We start from the raw sequence: 18120 nt of genomic DNA on the forward strand, positions 1-18120 counted from the left end.
TGTATTTGTGTGACGCTCACTCTATTCTCCTTTTCTCTCTCTCTCTCTCTCTCTCTCTCTCTTTCTCTCTCTCTCTCTCTCTTTCTCTTTCTCTCTCTCTCTCTCTCTCTCTCTCTTTCTCTCTCTCACACACCACAGACACACGTGCGCGCGCTTTTTTCATATAATGTTACTTCAGTAACTTGTGAAGGAAGGCTAGAAATTTTTTTGCAAATGAACTTTCCCTTGCCTCTAGTTGAACAAATAATTTTCTTGCCTTCCCCTTCTTTTATTTTTTTAAAATTTTATTTTATTAATTTTAATGAACATTTAGAGAGATTTTGGATTTTCATTCATTCATTGTCCCTTCTTTTGTTTTAAAGGACAAACATACATGTTATTTGACAAACCTGGACATTTCTGGCATTGCAGTGAGTGCTTTGAGTGGCTAGGGTCAGGAGAAACATAGCCAGTTCAACATCCTCATGGGGTCACTGAACCACCCTGGAGCTGTTCTCCCATTTTCTTCCCACCTCCACACTTACTATAATTGTCAGATAAAAAAGTAGACATAAATGGTTTCTTGGCCAGTACCTGCATGTGTGTTATATTCTAAGCTAGACACATCCCATAAAAGAAAGCAGCCAGTCTTCTTGAGTGCTGGCGTTGTCTCCCTTCCAGGAGTTTAGTGTTGGCAAGGAGACAGAGGGAGCAGAAAGAGAGATCTGGGAAGTCAACTGTCTTTAGGAAGAACACAGAAGTTGGAATCAAATCCTTGTACTTCTTAACTTGTCACCTCACACCAGTCGTTTAATTGCTCAGAGCTACCATGTCCTTATCTATAAAACTGGGCTGGAATTCCATCTCTCAAGAGATTATGGTGAAGCTTAAAACCAGAGACCTAATCTACAACTAAACCTTTAACAACACACTGGCTAGGAATGCTGATTACTACCAGCAGTCTAAAATCCAAGAAATCGTTCTTTTGCTTCAGTCCACAGTTTACTGGAAAGGTGAATTGGTCACATGGAGAAAATTAGCTTCATGTGGGGTTACAGGTAGATAATTGCGATATTTTAACTCACTGCTCCCTTGTCGCAAACTCATAGTGTTCAAGGGACAATTGTCTATAAAAACTGTATTTTTCTTACCAAATTCCTGTCTTCTAGAACTCTGTCTTCCTTCAGGTTGAATGGGGTAGAACAAGAAAAAGCTTCAGCAATGAGATTCGTCAGTCAGTGATCAAAAGTCAACTGTCTCTGACCAAGTACATGGGTTGAGTCTGGCTACATGTCCACAGTGAAGGTTCCCGAGCTTGTGAGAATGGCCATTATTTTCTCAGTCTGTCCACTCAGGGCACAGGCTTACCTCTTTTCTTTACCACTTGGCCATTCTTCCCAGACTTCTTCAGAAGAAGAATAGAAAAATCTCAAATACATGCTACTGAACCAACTCCTGCTCAATGCCTTGGAGGGAAAGGCGGCTTCCTGACACCATCCTAAAGGTGGGAAGCCAGAGCTGAGTGAGGTAGAGGATCAAACATCATATAGTTCTGGGAGACACCATACCTTTTAATGTTTTCACATTGATTAGAATAAAAAAATTTTTTCAAAATATATTTCCATAATTTAGCATATAACCTCAGTCTCTCTGAGAAGACATAATTGATTCTCTCTGGAGTTAAAGCTATGGAAGCTAACCAGAGCCTCTGACTCTTCTCTGAAATCCCCAGGTGACCAACTGCTCATCACTCTGGCAGATAAAAGGGGGAGGAAGGGCACGAAGAGCCCACAGTTCTTTGTTTAGAGTCCCAGTTTCCCAGAGTGTGTTCATTCGGAGCCACCAGCATTCACAATGTAGATCAGACAGTCCACTCACCCTGCTTCTCCTGGAAGGCTTTCCAGACCAGCCCCTGCAAGTCCCTCATCTACAGTCCTAACTCTGTGGTCTTATTGTTATCTAAATTCATGCCTCCCTTCCCAGCACTGAGCAGAAACCACCTAACTGTAACAACAAAGCTGGCAGTCCTAAGATTAGAGTGGTTCTTCCCCGAATGCTACAGAATTCTGGAGTGTGTCGTCTCTGAGAGTAGGAAAAGAGACAGCTTGGACACAGCCCAGCTGTGGCCCTAGTGATGAGCTACACGACAATGTCATTTACAGATGGAAATCTCTGCATTACACCCCCCAAACATACATACACCCCCACCCCACCCCCGCCAATGCGCTACCTGGTCCTCTTCCAGGGCGAACAGAGTGGCTTCTCAAACTGCAGCTTCAGCAGGTCTAGGACAGATTGTGTTGGTTTTAGACTAAGCAAGAAAAGTAGGCTCCCAGGGCCAGGAGCTCAGCGGGGGCTCCTTCTTTTCAAAGAACATGTAAATTAGTGTGGAAGGTGCTGAGATTAGGAAATCTGGGGACCTGCTGTTAACACTTGTGCCCCTAATCCTCCCTATGCCTCAGAAAGCTGGGCTGGGTGTGGTGTATGAACTCAGGGGCAGGAACTACACCCCAGTAATTAATTCAACTTTTCTGCAGGTTCACTTATGCCATGCCCCTGAGAAGTTGAGCTAATGTGACTACTCCTCTGTGACTTTAAAGTGCTTTTTGCACATTTGCTCCCGAACCTGGAAAACATTGGCAATGGACATGCCCTTGAGAGGACATTCATAAGGACAAGGAAGTGTCTGGACTACAAGAAGATTAATATGACATTAAAATGGAAGGAAGCCTGAGATGCCATCCCATCCTTGTTGCCAGTCCTTTCTGTCAATGCTCTGGAGACAACTTGTTCAGCTCTTGCCTTCTCAAAGCCCTCATATTGACATGATCTAATTCCACCTCTGGGCTCTTGTGCTTTAGAACTTACTTTGTGATTTCCCCTCTATCTTGCCACTGACTTCTCTAAGGGCCATAAATCCAGGGCCAGCTCCAGTTAACAGTATGTAGCCCAGGATGTGAGAAAGCTGTGATCACTCTTGTCCTGTGACCTTAAGTGAGGCACAATCATTTCAAGCCTCATTTAGTTTCCTCTTAAGATCCTCCTGCAACACAGGTAGGGAGGGTTGAGTAAGCTGAAGCCTAATGAGTGGAGACTTTCCGTCCATCATACCAGGCCTCCTGGGATTGACTCCATAATGGGTTAAAATTTTTAAAGCTCCTCTCCTAATTAGAGTACAAATAATGAGGTGGAAAATGCAATTGACTTTGAATGGTTCAGGTCACTGGCCCAAACTTGTTTGCTTCTTGCTGCTGTAGTCCTTTCTGTGAAACGGGCTAACCATGTAAGACCAGACTGAGGAATTCCACACAAGAGCTCGAAAGAGAATATTTCCCAACCTTTTAGAGTTGCAGAACAATTCTAAGGGCCTCCTGAATCACTCTATACATTATATAGAGAATGAATGGGTTGCACTTATGCACTATTATTTTCAAATATATGTAAGCACTGTTGTTGTTATGTGCCATTGAGTCACTTGTGACTCATAGCAACCCTATGTATAACAGCTACCCCCATTATTCCAGTTACTTTGTCAATCTATCTCATCCAGAGTCTTCCTCTCCTGTGCTGTCCCTCCACCTTTCCAAGCATGATGTCCTTCCCCTAGGACTGGTCTCTCCTTGCAACATGCCCAAAGTATGTGAGACAGAGCTTCAAACTCCTTGCCTCCAAGGAGAAACTTGGTTTCACCCTCTCCAAGACAAATCTGTTTGTTCTCCATGGTATGTTCAAGACTCTTTTTCAGCACTACAACTCAAAGGCATCAGTTCTTCATCTGTCATCCTTAGTGATTGTCCAGTTCTCTAATGCATAACAAGTAATTGCAAAGACCATGGCCTGAATCAGGTGCACCTTAGTCTCTAGACTGACATCATTGCTTCTCAGTACTCTGGTGAGGTCCCTGACAGCAGATTTTCCCAGTGCAATTCATCTTTTGATTTCCTGACTACTGTTACCAAGAGTTGGGCACTGTTAGGGCTTATACATTAGAAATTGATTTCTAAATGAGTGCTTAAGTTATCTTGACCCAGTAATGTCTCTGGAAAGAGTTTACACTCAAAGATTCAGCTAGAAGGTGAGGTTTTGGGTGCTCCATCTCAGTTCACTTGTCCTGAAGATAAATGTCCTTAGGCCTGGAGCTCGGACTCTGTGACTAAACAGTAATCTCCTGTGAGCACAAAAGCCTGTTGCTCCAGTATAATCAATGGCACAACAGGCAAAGCACAATGTGGAGCTTAGCCATAGTGCCAGGCTAACTTAAGGAAAAGATAAATGGAAGCTCAGGGCTTTGCCACCTCACCAAAGGAGTAGATTGGTTGCCACAGAATATTCCAGAAACAACTGAATTGAGGACAGGGAACCATGGAGAGGAAGGACATCCTTATTATGCAGTAAATTTGGCATCTGAAAGTACAAACACAAACCCAGCCCAAACCAACCCTCTACCATCAAGTTGAACCAATTCACAGTGACCCTATATGGGAGAGCAGAAGTGTGCTGTAGGTCTCCAGGACTATAAATCATTATGGAAGCAGACTGCCACATCTTTTTCCTGCAGAGTTGCTGATGGGTTCAAACTGCTGGCTGACCTTTTAGTTAGCAGCCAAGTCAGTTTAACTACTGTGTCACCAGCTACTTCTAGAAGTACAAAAAAAAAAGACAAAGTTATAAAATCTAAACTCTTTTCCCTACCAGCAACTTGTTGTAGGAAACCTACGATGATGGCTCAGTTGTGTGTGACTTCTGCCCAAAGGCTGCCTCGGGCAACTCCACCGGCTGCGGTCTCAGCCTCGGCCTTCGGTGAGCTCCCTGAAGGACGGGCATGTGGCAGCTCTCTGTGAAAGACAACACCGCAGTGCTGACAAGCTTCTGCCAGTATGTTTCTACTGGGAATTTAAACTTCATGGAATTCTGCAACAAGTACAGAGTCCATTCCTGATTCCTCCCCATTGTACCCCAACCACCTATGCCTAGAGAAATAGAAAAGGGAGAGATTTCTGTTCATTAATCCATTCAAGAGCCTTGTAGCTCAAAATGATGACACACCTATCATTCAGATAAATAGGAACTTAAAGGTACTTCACATTTGTTTCACCATGATCCTGAGAAATGACAAGAAAGAAAAGATCCTTCTTTGTAGTTTTAGAGAATATGCAATGCATTTTATAATACAAATATTACTACTAAAAAGCCATGTTTCCATTTTCTTTCTATGAAGAAGGAAAACTCCACAGGAGGGAAGATCACATGATCTTTCTTTCTTCCCCATGCATCCTTCAATTCCTGCAAAGAAGTTTCTTAAGATACTCTCTGCTATTTGGTGCCCTTTCTTAGTTTTCCTTGGATTGGAAAGGGTGAGCAAGCAGAGGGAAAGTGTAAACCTTTCACAATGATCTTAAAGACCTACTAGCTCTTGGAGCAAGACCAGCCCCTTCTGTGTAAAGTACTTTAGATCTTGGTGGTAGTGGTGGTGGTTGTGGTGGTGGTGGTGGTGGTGGTGGTTGTTATTGTTGTTATGTGCCGTCGAGTCACCTGCGACTCATAGTGACCCTATGTACAACAGCCCTAAACCCTGCTCTATCCTCCAACATATCCATCCCCATTACTCCAGTAACCGAATCAATCCATCTCATTGAGGGTCTTCCTCTGCTGCACTGTCCTTCCAGCCTTCCAATCATGACGTCCCTCTCCAAGGACTGATCCTGCCTTGCAACATGTCCAGAGTATGTCAGATAGAGCCTTGCCTCCAAGGATCGGCCTGCCTTCACCATCTCTAGGACAAACTTGTTTGTTCTCCTAAAAGTCCATGGTATATTTAATACTCTTCTCCAGCACCAAAGCTCAAAGGCATCATCAACTCTCCTTCTATCATCCCTAGTCACTGTCCAGCTTTCTGATGCATGGAAAGTAATTGCAAAGACCATGGCCTGGATCAGTCACACCTTAGTTTCCAGACTGATATTGTTGCTCTTCAGTACTTTGGAGAGGTCTCTGTCAGCAGACTTTTCTAATGCAATTAGTTAGTCTTTTAATTTCCTGGCTGCTGGTACCAAGAGCGTTGACTTTAGAGCCAAGCAGACTGAAGCTGTCAACAATCTCAATCTCTTCATCAGCTATAATGATGCTGCCAAGAGGCCCAGTGGTGAGAATATTTGTTTTCTTAATTTTGAGCTTTAATCCATATTGAAGGCTGCAGTCCTTGACCTTCTACAGCAAGCGCTTCAGGTCCGCCTCAGTTTCAGCAAGCAGGATTGTGTCATCTGCACATCTTGTTAGATAATCTCGAATTGGGTACAAGTCTAGACATGGACCCACTCGAGGCAAGCTTCTGTGCTGAGCTGCAGGGACCACTAAGGACCTTGCCGAGTTGCAGATTCTCTGAAGGTTTCCTGCAAGTAAGTCATTCTCTTCCCAACTCTTTCTTCTACCCAGGAAGATCTCAGGAGGAGAAGATTATGGTTAGACACAGCCTGTTTTCCTAACATTTTTTAAACTTTATAGTCAGCTCATTACTTTCTATTCATTTGATCATTTTTTATTCAATAAATAATTCTAAAAAGCCTACCTGCCATGTTGCAAGCCTTATGTTAAATATGAGGAAAATTTCTGCCTTCATGAAAACCATGTCTAGTAAGAGAGCTGCAATAATTGAATAAACAAGTAGATCAACAAGATAGTTAAGGTTGTTACACATGAATACTTTGATACTTGTTTGAAATAAAATTTGTAAGGACCTTATGAGCAGCAGATTAGAGCCCTGCTCTGTCCTGTACTATCAGCATTTCTGCCATGCATGAGCTCATTGTTGTAGTCACTGTGTCAATTTAAGGATCTTCTCCTCTTTTGCTAACCCTCTGTCTTTTCCAGCATAGTGACAGCTTTGCTTTTTTACACTTAAAGAAGGCTGAATCAAAGTTATTTGAAACCTCAATACAGACTTTGATTAGGGCTTCTTTAAATATTAAAAAGCAAAGTTGCCACTTGAATTGTAGCTAAGATGCATCTAAACTAACCTTTTTTTATGGACCAGTAAGCAACATCATGATGGATGAAAGGAGATTGGAAACTGTGAACAGTTTCCTCTTGCTTGGATCCACAATTAACAGTCTTGATGTCAGCAGTCAGGAAATAAGGAGATGCATTGCCCTGGGAAAGTCTGCGGTTAGGGACCTCTCCAGATTATTCAGAAGTAGTGATGTCAGTTTGAGGACTAAGGTGCATCTGTTCAGGCCACAGTGGCAGAGGAGGTAGAAAAGACCAAGGTGGATGTCAGAAGAGACTCTGAAAATTGTACTAGAGTACCAAGAAGCCAAAACAAAGAGGAAAAAATCAATATATTTAAAGAGCTGAACAGATTTCAAAAGGCAGAACAGGAGGACAAAGTAAAGTATTATAATGAAATGTGCAAAGAGCTAGAATCAGAAAATCAAAGGAACCAGACTCGCTTGGCATTCCTTAAGCTGAAGGAACTGAAGAACAAATTCAAGCCTCAAGTTGCAATACTTAAGGATGCTTTGGACAGAATATTAAATGATCCAGGAAGTGTTCAAAGAAGATAAAGAGTGTACAGAGTCATTGTATCAAAAGGAATTGGCGGACACAGAAGAATTTCATGAAACAATGTATGCGCAGAAGCCTGTGATGATGAAGGAAGTTTAAGCTGTTCTGAAAGAATTGGCAAAACACAAGGCCCCAGAAAATGATGGCATACCAATTGACATATTTCAACAAAAACCCTCTGCCCCAATGTGCACACCAAGTTGTGTCAAGAAATCTGGAGGACAACCACCTGGCCAACTGACTAGAAGAAATCAATATTTTTTTCCCATTCCAAAGAAAGGTGACCTGACAGAATGCAAAAATTATCAAACAATATCATTGATATCACATGCAAACAAAATTCTTCTGAAGATTTTCCCAAAACGACTAGAACAGGGCATCAGCAGAGAACTGCGTAACACGCAGGCTGGGTTAAGAAGAGGCTGTGGTACTAGCGATATTATAGCTAATGTTAGATGGATCTTAGCTGAAAGCAGGGAATACCAGAGGAATGTCTATCTATGTTTCATTGATTATGCAAAGGCATTTGACTGTGTGGATCACAACAAACTGTGGCTGACTCTGAGAAAAATGGGAATCCAGAACATTTGATTGTGCTTATGCGCAACCTATACTTGGACCAGGAGACAGTCCTCAGAACAGAGCAAGGATACAGGGCATGGTTCAAAATTGGAAAGGGTGTGCACCAGGGATGTGTCATCTCTCGCTTTGGCATAGATCTCACAAAAAAATGAACAAGTCTGAAAGAAGCAGCGCCCGAATGCTCTTTAGAAAAGAGGATGGTAAAAAAGAAACGAAAAGAGGATGGTGAGCAATGTTTCTGGTAGGAGCCACGCTGCTGGTTCCCTTGGAAATGCTGCTTGTGTTGGCTTTGCTGGAGATGAAGGGGGACTGTCCCCTGGAAATGAAAAGGTGATGGTGCAGAACCTCAATGACTGCCTGGCATCCTACCAGGATAAAATGTGGGCTTTGGAGGAAGCACATGCCAAACTGGAGAGAAAAATCAAGGGTTGTAATGAAAAATATGGTCCTAGATTTTGGCAGTGGACTTGATCATGACTACAACTTATACCACCTAACCATTGAGGATCTTAAAAACAAGATTATCTCTTCCACTACTGTCAACGCCAATGTCATTCTCCAATTGATAAAGCCAGACTGGCTGCCGATGATTCCCGGCTATAGTATGAAACCACGCTTGCCCTTCACCAAAGTGTCAATGCTGACATCATTGGGCTTCAGGGAGCCCTGGATGAGCTGACCCTGTGCAGGACTGACCAGGAGCTGTAGTAAGAATCCCTGAGTGAGGCGATGACGTATCTAAAGAAGAATCATGAGGAGGAAATGAAGGCATGGAAGGGAAATGCAGTGCGTGGCTGGGGACAGTGTGAACATGGAGATGAATACGGCCCCTGGGGTCGACTTCACGGTCCTGCATAACAATATGCGGAGTACGAAGAGCTTGCAAATCAGAACCACAGGGACACGGAGGCCTGATTCAACGAGAAGAGTGCCACCTTGCAGCAGCAGATTTCAGATGCTCCTGGCACAGTCACCTCGGCCAGAAACGAGCTGACAGAAATAAAGTGCAGCCTGCAGACCCTGGAGATCAAGCTGCCGTCCCTCCTGGTAATGAAACACTCTTGAAGTGCTCCCTGACCAAGAACAAAGGTAACTACTGCACGCAGTTCACACAGATCCAGGCTCAGATCGGATCCTGAAGGAGGAGCTTCACCAGGTCAGAACTGAGACTGAGGGCCAGAAACTCAAGTAAGAGCAGTTCCTCTACATCAGGGTCCATCTGGAGAAGGAGACTGAGACCCACTGCCACCTCATAGATGGAGATGGAAATTCATGTTCCAAATCCGAGAGCTTTGGATCAGGAAATTCAGAGTATATATCTAATGACTTAGCCAAAACCACTCTGGTGAAGACAGTGGTTTGAATAGATAGATAAATGTGGCAAAGTTCTTTCATCAAGCATTCATTCTATTGAAGAAAAGACATCCAAACTGACCAATAGCAAGACAGAACAAAGGATTCCTTTCTAGATAGATTTTACAGGGAATAAAAACAAGGGATGAGGGTCCTATACAGCTCTATCATTCCAAATATCAAGCAGGATAAAATCACTGTCTGGTTTTAAAGATAAGTTACTTAGTAAAAAGTGTCTATTTTCCTAGTTGATTTTCTAAGATGTTGGGTGTTTTCAAATAAAGTTGTTCATTTCTACACAAAGGAAGGAAGGAAGGAAGGAAAAAGTATGGTGAGGCTTACTTGTTCTAACATACATTGGCCGTGTTATCAGGAAAGACCTTCCCCTGGAAAAGAACACCATGCTTGGTAGAGTAGAGGGTCAGTGAAAGGAGGAAGACACTTGATGAGATGGATTGATACAGTGGTTGCAACAACAGGCTCAGATATAGCATGGATGGTGCCAAACTCCACAGTGGTTTCCTCTGTTGTACATAGGGTCACTATGACAACACTATAACACATGACAACATCATATATGTGGTGGAGGGGGGAAACAGAAAAATGCTACTCTATATAGGAAAGATCTCTTAGCAGAAGAGACATTTGAGCTGAGACCACAAGGAAAGAAACTTGTTGAACAAAGTGAAGAAGAACATTCCAGACAGAGTGGGCAAATGCAGAGGTCCAGTGCAGAAAAGCCTTGGGTGTTCAGAAATAGGAAGATCATAGCCAGAAAAATATTTTAGCTGAGATCTAAGAGAAGCCAGGTCATATAGAGCCCGGAGGGCCATGAACAGAATTTGGATTTTATCCTGAGAACAACATGGAGCCACTGATGGTGTTAAGTGGTAACAATATTAAAGAGCTCTGTGTATTCACTGGGGAGCTGTGGTTGCCTGGCTGTTCTGCTGACTCCAAGGTGGCCCCTCTCGAGCAGCTTGAATCCACCAGCTGGTCTGCAGGAGGAAGAGCGACAGGCTCCATTTGCATAATTTACAGCCTCTGAAAACATGCTAGTGGGTCAGTTATGAGTTTGTTCAGACTTGATGGCAGGGAGAGAGAGAGGCACACAGAGAGATAAGGTGTCCACATTGCTTGTAATAGCAAGATTAACAAATTCCACCAGTGTGGAACTGGAAAAAGAAATTTATGTTTGTTAGACTGTTCTATAAAGTAGATCTAGTAAGCTGATAGGCACTTGGCTACTAACCGAAAGTTTGTTGTTTTGAACCCACTAGCTACTCTCCTGAAGAAAACTGTGGCCAGCTATTTCTGCAAAGATATTTGTGTTGTGGTAGTGGTTAGATGCTGTTGAGTCAAGTAAGACTCATAGAGACCCTATGAACAACAGATCTGAACCTTATTCTATGTAATGCCATCCTCACAATTCCTGAGCTAGAAGAGCCTATTGCAGCAGTCATCGTTTCAATCCACCTGGTTGAGAGTGTTCCTTTCCTTCACTGACCCTCCACCCTTCCCAGCATCACGCACAGCCTTGGAAACCCAGTGGGGCAATCCCATCCTGACCTATTAGGTTGCTATGAATTTGAATCAATTTGAGAGCAATGAGTTGTGTTAGATGGTATGCAGCTGTTAAAAACTGGGAGGCTACATGTACATATGTATTTCACCACAGCAGAATTTCTAAAATATACTAAGGAGAGGGGAGGGAGAAGAAAAACAGGTAACAGGATCATATAAGTATCCTATATTATTTATATCTTTAAAAGAGGAAATGTATGTGTATGTGAAGTCTCTGAGTGGCAAAAATGGTTAAGTGTTTGACTACACAGAAGAAAACACGTTCTTAGGCTCCTGTCAAGTGCTGAAAGCCTCAGAATTCCAAAGAATCCCAAATCCACATGACAGCCTGGAGGGAGTAGTTATGGGCATGTGCCCTTTTAATACCTGTATACAACTCTGCTTGTTGTTACACATCGTCAAGTCAGAATCGACTCATAGCCTACCCTCTAGTGGGTTTTCAGAGCCAGTAAGTCATATAGAAGGGATTCAAACCACTTGACTTTGGTTTCGGTACAACTCCTTGCCATGGCTCCTATACAACCATTACACACTGGTTTGTTTGGGGTTTTTTTCCTATCTTTTCTCTTTTTTTAAATTTTAATGAAAGTTTGTAAAGAACTTGGATTTCCATTCATTCATTGTTGCACATTTTCCTCCCTTTTCTCTTCCCCACAGTTTGCTTCTTTCATTGTTAATGCATTCTTTTCCCACACACCCACACACCCACACACACACACACACACAGACCACTTTACTATACAATTCTTAATCTAGACCTTTGTCATGCCAATAATACCTAATCATATATTCCTTTCATACTGTTCTCTTCCTCATCTGTTTCAATGCTGTGTACATTATTTATCCCCTCTTTTCTGTTTTCCCTCAATCCCCATGTCAGTCCTGTTTTGTAATAGTGGCATTATGCAGTATTTATCTTTTTTTTTTAAGTGAGCTATTTCACTCAGCATAATGTCCTCCATGGTCACCCATTTTGTATAATATAAATTCTTTTTGTTTTTCAGTGCTGCATAATATATCATTGTGTAAATGTACCATAACTTCTCTATCCATTCGTTTGTAATGGGCGCTTGGGTTGTTTCCAGCTCTTTGCTATTGTGAACAAAGCAGCAATAAACATGGCTGTGCATATATCTGCTTGGGAGGCAGTTCTGGTTTCTTTGGGGTATATTCCCAGTAGTGGAATTGCTGGGTCAAGTGGTATTTCTATTTCCAACTTTTTGAGAAAGCACCATACTGCCTTCCATAGTGGTTGCACCATTTTACACTCTCACCAACAGTGAATAAGGGTTCCAGTTTCTCCACCCTAAACATTTGTTGTTTGCTACACAGTTTTTAATGACTATAAAAATGAGCCCATTCATTTCTCAATGGAACCTGCTTTTTTTGCAGAGAGATGCCAAAGGCCAGTACCTGTTTGACCTTCTTTGCCACCACCTGAACCTACTTGAGAAAGACTATTTTGGGATCAGATTTGTGGACCCTGACAAGCAGCGGGTAAGTCAATATGTAAAGCACAAAAGGACAGGGTTAGTGCCTAAGGCCTTAATGGTGCCTTTTCATATTCAGCCTTTGGAGTCAGTCCTCACTCTGTAAAGGCTTCACTGTCTTGGCATGAAGACTCCTTCATCCAGGCACAATGCAAATAGGCACAGGTATAAAAGTGACTTGACACCACCCCTGCAGTGGGGCTTATTCACTAGATAGTGTTGGACTATTTTTACAAGTAGATTTTGTTTCACTTTGTTTGATCTGAGATGTCTGTCCTTAAGAAGGAAGTCCATACAAATCCAAATAGCAATGAGATACCATCTCACTCTAGTAACAGTGGCAAAGTTTAACAGGACAGCAAGCAATAAATGTTGTTGAGGGTGTGGACAGATTGGAACTCTCATACACTGTTGGTGTGTTTGTAAATGACACAGCCACTCTGGAAAGCAGTTTGATGTTTCCTCAAAAAGCTGAACATAGAGATTTTATATGACCCAGCTATTTCATTGCTAGGAATATATCCCAAGGAAAACAAAACTGAGATACAAATGGAGATTTGTAAATCAATGTTCATAGCAGCATTATTCACAATAGCAAGACCATGGAAATAGCCAAAATCCCCATCAAAAAAATTACTGGATTGAAAAACGATGGTACAGTCATACAATGGAATACTATGGAACACTCAGAAGCAATGATTTTGAAAAATGCTATAAAACATAGGAAAAGCTAGAGAGCATTATGTTGAGTGAACTAACTCAGATGTATAAGAACAAATGCTCTATAGAACCATTATTGTAAAAACAGAATGATACCCAGTGAGATGGGTATGGATATACAAAGAGGGAAGGGTTGGAGACAAAAAAAACCTAAACCCAGAAACAATATACAAGAATGAAACAATAAAAATAAGTTTAAAAAGAAGTGCGGAACTCTCCATCTCCAAGAGGGAATGGTGGTGGTTATTTGCTGTCGAGTCACCTACAACGCATACATGACAGCTCTGAACCCTGCTCTATGCTGAACTAATCTCACTGTCTCTGATACAACTACCCCCATTAACTCAGTCACTGTGTCAATCCATCTCATCCGGGATCTTCCTCTCCTGTGCTGTCCCTCCACCCATGATGTCCTTCTCCAAAGACTGGTTCCTCTGGGCAACATGCCCAAAGTATGTGAAACAAAGCTTCAAAATCCTTGCCTCTAACGCGCAGCTTGGTTTCACCCTCTCCAGGACAAACTTGTTAGATCTTTTAGTGATCCATGTGCAGAACTCATACTTTTGAGCCTTTGAGTTATGTGACTCAGTGCCTCAAGGGAGGAGTGATGGAGGTCAGAGAGACTTAAGGAGTCCTGAGGATTGGGGAGACATGGACTTTTAAAAGAGATGTCATGCCAGTTCTACTAATTTGTGACACAGATGGAGAGAGAAGGCTCCCTTTTCCCCCTAAAATCAGCCTCTTTTACTAGGTCAGCAGGTAATCTGAACACAGCCTCACACCCATTCTCTCATCAGCAGGACTCTGGAGTCTGGGGACTCACCTTTTCCTCCTGGGAAGCTGCCATCCCCCCACTGACTACTGTTTCCAGTTCAGACCCTAAAGCTGAAATGCCTTCATTCTCTCTCTCTCTCACGCCCCTTCAAATCCCCAGAGTCTGGAGCTTGTGCTGAACAGGGTCCTTGGTCTAAATAAAGAAGGAAACTCATCTCTCCAAATCTTCTTTTTTCCCCTTCACCTGGCCCCTTCTTCCCAACCCCACGTTATTAGTTTGTTGGAAATTCTGGGACCCAGATTAAGGCAGAGAGTGGTAAAAAGGTGACTTTGACCATACCATACTGTTGGGATCCTGTCAAGATTTCTCTACCAGGTTCTTAGAATCTCTTGGACAAGCTGTGGCAGCTTTGCCTTCCCTTCCCACCCCTTCCTAATCCTCTCAGATCAATCTTTTCCTGAGCTCTCCTTGTACAAACTAAAACTAGTCTTTCCTGTTGCTGTTGCCATGGTGGTTATAAGACACTGTTTTTCATTCAGCTTTTCCTGCCTTCTACTTATATACACCTCACAATCATTCCTCTTCGTTTCTATCTTCCTTTGTTTCTTTTAATCAGTTTAGCCTAGAGGTGTTCTATATACTAAGTCTGTAATGATACTTGGCAGCATTCTCCTCTCTGTTCACAGTTCTGATGTGCTCTGAGCAGACCAGCTTCCTGCTCCTTCATTGGCACTGCCTGCAATCTCAGTTCTTTCTGAAGAGCAATTTCATCTTTTCCCTTTGCTCCCCTGTGAAGCTAAGCCTCGGTAGGCCGTGTAATGTGAGAAGGACCTCTTAACCACATTGAATGGCTATAATGAGTTGCCAGCCTCGTGGGAACTCAGATCAGAGGAAGCAAGAGAGCAGAATGTCAGCCCAGATTATCCATGTGGAGCTGACGGAAGAACTGGCTCTTAGTGGGTCCATTAACTGCATGACCCATGGCCAGCCCAGAAGGTGAGAGCTGGGAATCAAGGGAGGCCAGGATGCTGCCTGCATGGCCCTGGCTGCTTTCCTGCCAGAGGGCGGATTCTGCCAGGACATTCCTCTAAGTGGAAGTAGCCAAAATAGAAGCCATGGACCTCCAGTCCTGCACCAGTCCTGAGCACTCTGCTAGGCCTGGGAATATGGCAGTGTACATGACAAACACGTTTTCTGCCCTCACAGAACTTAACATCTAATGACATTAAGCTACTTCCAGATAATCAAATCCCAAATCACAGCAATTTCAGTTCTCTGAAAATTGGCAGATTTCCTAGTTAGCATAAGAGCCACAGCATCAATAATGAATTTTTATAAGGCATCTGTGTAAAACTGGGAAAGAGCTATAGAGTGACCTCATTGCTTCCTTTGCTCAAATAAATGCTGGGGGTGAGGGGATATATTGCTACTGTGCCTGCCTCTATGAATAGCCAAGGAAAATAGGAATCTTTTTATTCACCAATCCTAAACATCAGTTTTGGTTTATTATCTTATGAGGCAGACTCCAAACACCATTTGATACCAAGGGACGCTGAAAAGTATTCTCTTACATAAAGGCTGACAGTATACACTGTTCAAAGAAAGATGGACAACACAGTCATCCTGGCCCACTTCTCCTCATTTCTGACATTAGTTTTTACAAATGCTAGCAGTATCCTCTGTATTCACATGGCAGTACTTTGTAGAACTGCTACTAAAAGCTTTTGTCCCCAACCTTTGACACATAACAGTCACAACCCATAAAAGTCAGCTTTTCCCTGCTCAAGCCACATGGGTCTTTGTTCCCATCACTCAATTGTGCTTGCTCTGTGCCTCCTGGCATGCCAGAAATACAGCTCAGAACTTCAGTACTTTGCTTTGGAAGATAGAATTTCCAGGGATGCCCAGAAATGGCATCTGACCCAGAACAGTCCCCCTTTCTTAGTTGGTTCCATGGGAAGTTTATTTGAAAAAAAAAATCATTGCATTCCTTACTTTCCAAATCTATCTATCACAAACTTTGGTGCTGCTTTCACCCTGGGCTGCAATCTGTCTAGTTATTTAAATTGGATAAAACACATTCTACACTGCTTCTTATTAGGGTTTTTGTGTTCTGTTTTCTGTATTTCAGCATTGGTTGGAGTTTACAAAGTCTGTTGTGAAGCAATTGAGATGTAAGTATTCTCTATGAAAAGACAGGAGTCTCATGCTTGGGGGAGGGGGTTTTAAAACTTCCCACACATATTAAGTCTTGGTCTTCACATGTCGTTTTGCACTGCTTTGTGCTTAAGTTGGCCCAAATCATATGAGCACACTTTTCTGATGGTTCCAAGGCGTGCTAATCCCAGAGTGGAAGACCCCATCATCTCCTGATGGAGAATCTTCTCTGACATACACCTCTTTATCTCTGCAGCCCAGCCTCCATTCACCATGTGTTTCCGTGTGAAGTTTTACCCTGCAGACCCTGCTGCCCTGAAAGAGGAAATAACCAGGTGAGCTTAAACACTCTCCTCCCAGAAGATAGTGTAAGGGGATGGTGACATCTTAGGTCTTCTAATTTGAAGGTCGTCTTGTAGGCTAGGAGCCTGGTGGTATAGTAGGTTGAGTACGGAGTTGGTAACAGAAGGGTTAGTGATACAAACCCACCAGCAATCCCTTGGCAGTCTCCTCCTTAAGTTACTCTCTCCAACTGCAGAAACCCAATGGAGAGTGGCCAGGAGCTGGAATTGACTCAGCAGAAGTAGTGGCAATGAATTGTTGCAAAACAGAACCTTACTTCCTCTGAACTTTGTTTCCATGTGTATTCTCATGTGCATTCTTTGCTTTCATTTTTCTTGGAATTGGAACAGAGTGAGCTTCTCTCATTCAAGAACTGTGGGTATTTCACCTCGAACTGGTCACTCCCAGGGGATCTAGAATAGCTAATTAATAAGAAATATTTTCCTTATGTCTAATGTCTATGGATTTTGTGTTGCAAACATAACAAGGGAACACTGCCTGGTTTAAAATTAAGAAAGGATAGCAAAATGAAGGATTGTGTAAAACATAGTGTACATGAATGAAGTCAATGTAAAAAGAGAAAGGATAACAGAGTTTAGTGGATGGATGAGGTATTGAAGGAATAGAAAAGATTCAGTGAGGAATCAAAAAGAAGAGATAATGATGGGTATGGATCAATAATAATTAATTATATAAAATACAATGTTTATGAATTATTGTATTAAGCTCAATGTAAGTGAAATACTATAAAAATACAATTTATATTAATTAAACACAATGTACATGGGTTATTGTATGCAAACCAATTCTAAAATACAAAAGAAAACAACTAAAAGTATGTGTCAGGGTTGTATCCTCTCTCCATACTTATTCAATCTGTATGCTGAGCAGATTATTCAAGACACTAGTCTCTATGAAGAAAGATGTGGAATCAGGATCAGAGGAAGACTCATTAATAACCTGTTATGCAGATGACGCTATCCTGCTTGCTGAAAATGAGGAAGACTTGAAGTACTTCCTACAAAAGATCAAAGAATACAGCCTTCAGTGTGGATTGTATTTCACTGTCAAGAAAACAAAAATCCTCCCAAATGGACCCATAGGCAGCATAATGACTGATGGAGAAAAGATTGAAACTGTGGCATCTTACTTGGATCCACAATCAACACCCTTGGTGCCACCAGCAGTGAGGAGATTAGGAGATGTATCGCAATGGGAAAATCCGCAGTCAGGGATATCTTCAAATTATTAAGGAACAATGATGGGAGTTTGAGGGCTAAAGTGTGCCTAATTCATACCATGGTCTTTTCAATTACTTGCTATGTGTCTGAGAATATGACAGTGAATAAGGATGACAGGAGAATTGATGCCTTTGAGCTGTGGTGTTGGAGAAGAGTGCGGGACTTCCATGGACTGCCAAAAGAACAAACAGATCTGTCTTGAAGAAGGTGAAGCCTGAGTGCTTTTTGAAGGCACAGGTGATAAAAATTCTTCTCTTGTGCATTGGACATGTTGCAAGGAGAGGTTATTCCTTTGAGAGGGATATCATGCTTGGAAGATCAGGAAAGACAACCCTCA

The 18120-nt window shown here is 42.4% G+C and overlaps 1 protein-coding gene and 1 pseudogene across 3 annotated transcripts in view; both read left to right on the plus strand.

Moving 5' to 3' along the window:
* Positions 1 to 18120, plus strand: part of FRMD5 (FERM domain containing 5) — a 487250-nt gene that overhangs the window by 410829 nt on the left and 58301 nt on the right. The window contains exons 2-4 of one of the 3 annotated variants that reach the window (XM_006882953.1): positions 12451 to 12555; positions 16175 to 16217; positions 16457 to 16535. In XM_006882953.1, coding sequence (XP_006883015.1) covers positions 12451 to 12555; positions 16175 to 16217; positions 16457 to 16535 — 227 coding nt within the window. Of the gene's footprint in view, positions 1 to 12450; positions 12556 to 16174; positions 16218 to 16456; positions 16536 to 18120 lie in introns of those variants that run through there. The other 2 variants (XM_006882954.1, XM_006882955.1) reach the window with 2 other exon arrangements.
* On the plus strand, positions 8344 to 9590 carry LOC102844565 (annotated as a pseudogene).

Source organism: Elephantulus edwardii, unplaced genomic scaffold (assembly GCF_000299155.1).
Source record: "Elephantulus edwardii isolate Elephantulus edwardi_28Jun2011 unplaced genomic scaffold, EleEdw1.0 scaffold00026, whole genome shotgun sequence".
NCBI classification, from domain to species: Eukaryota; Metazoa; Chordata; class Mammalia; order Macroscelidea; family Macroscelididae; genus Elephantulus; species Elephantulus edwardii.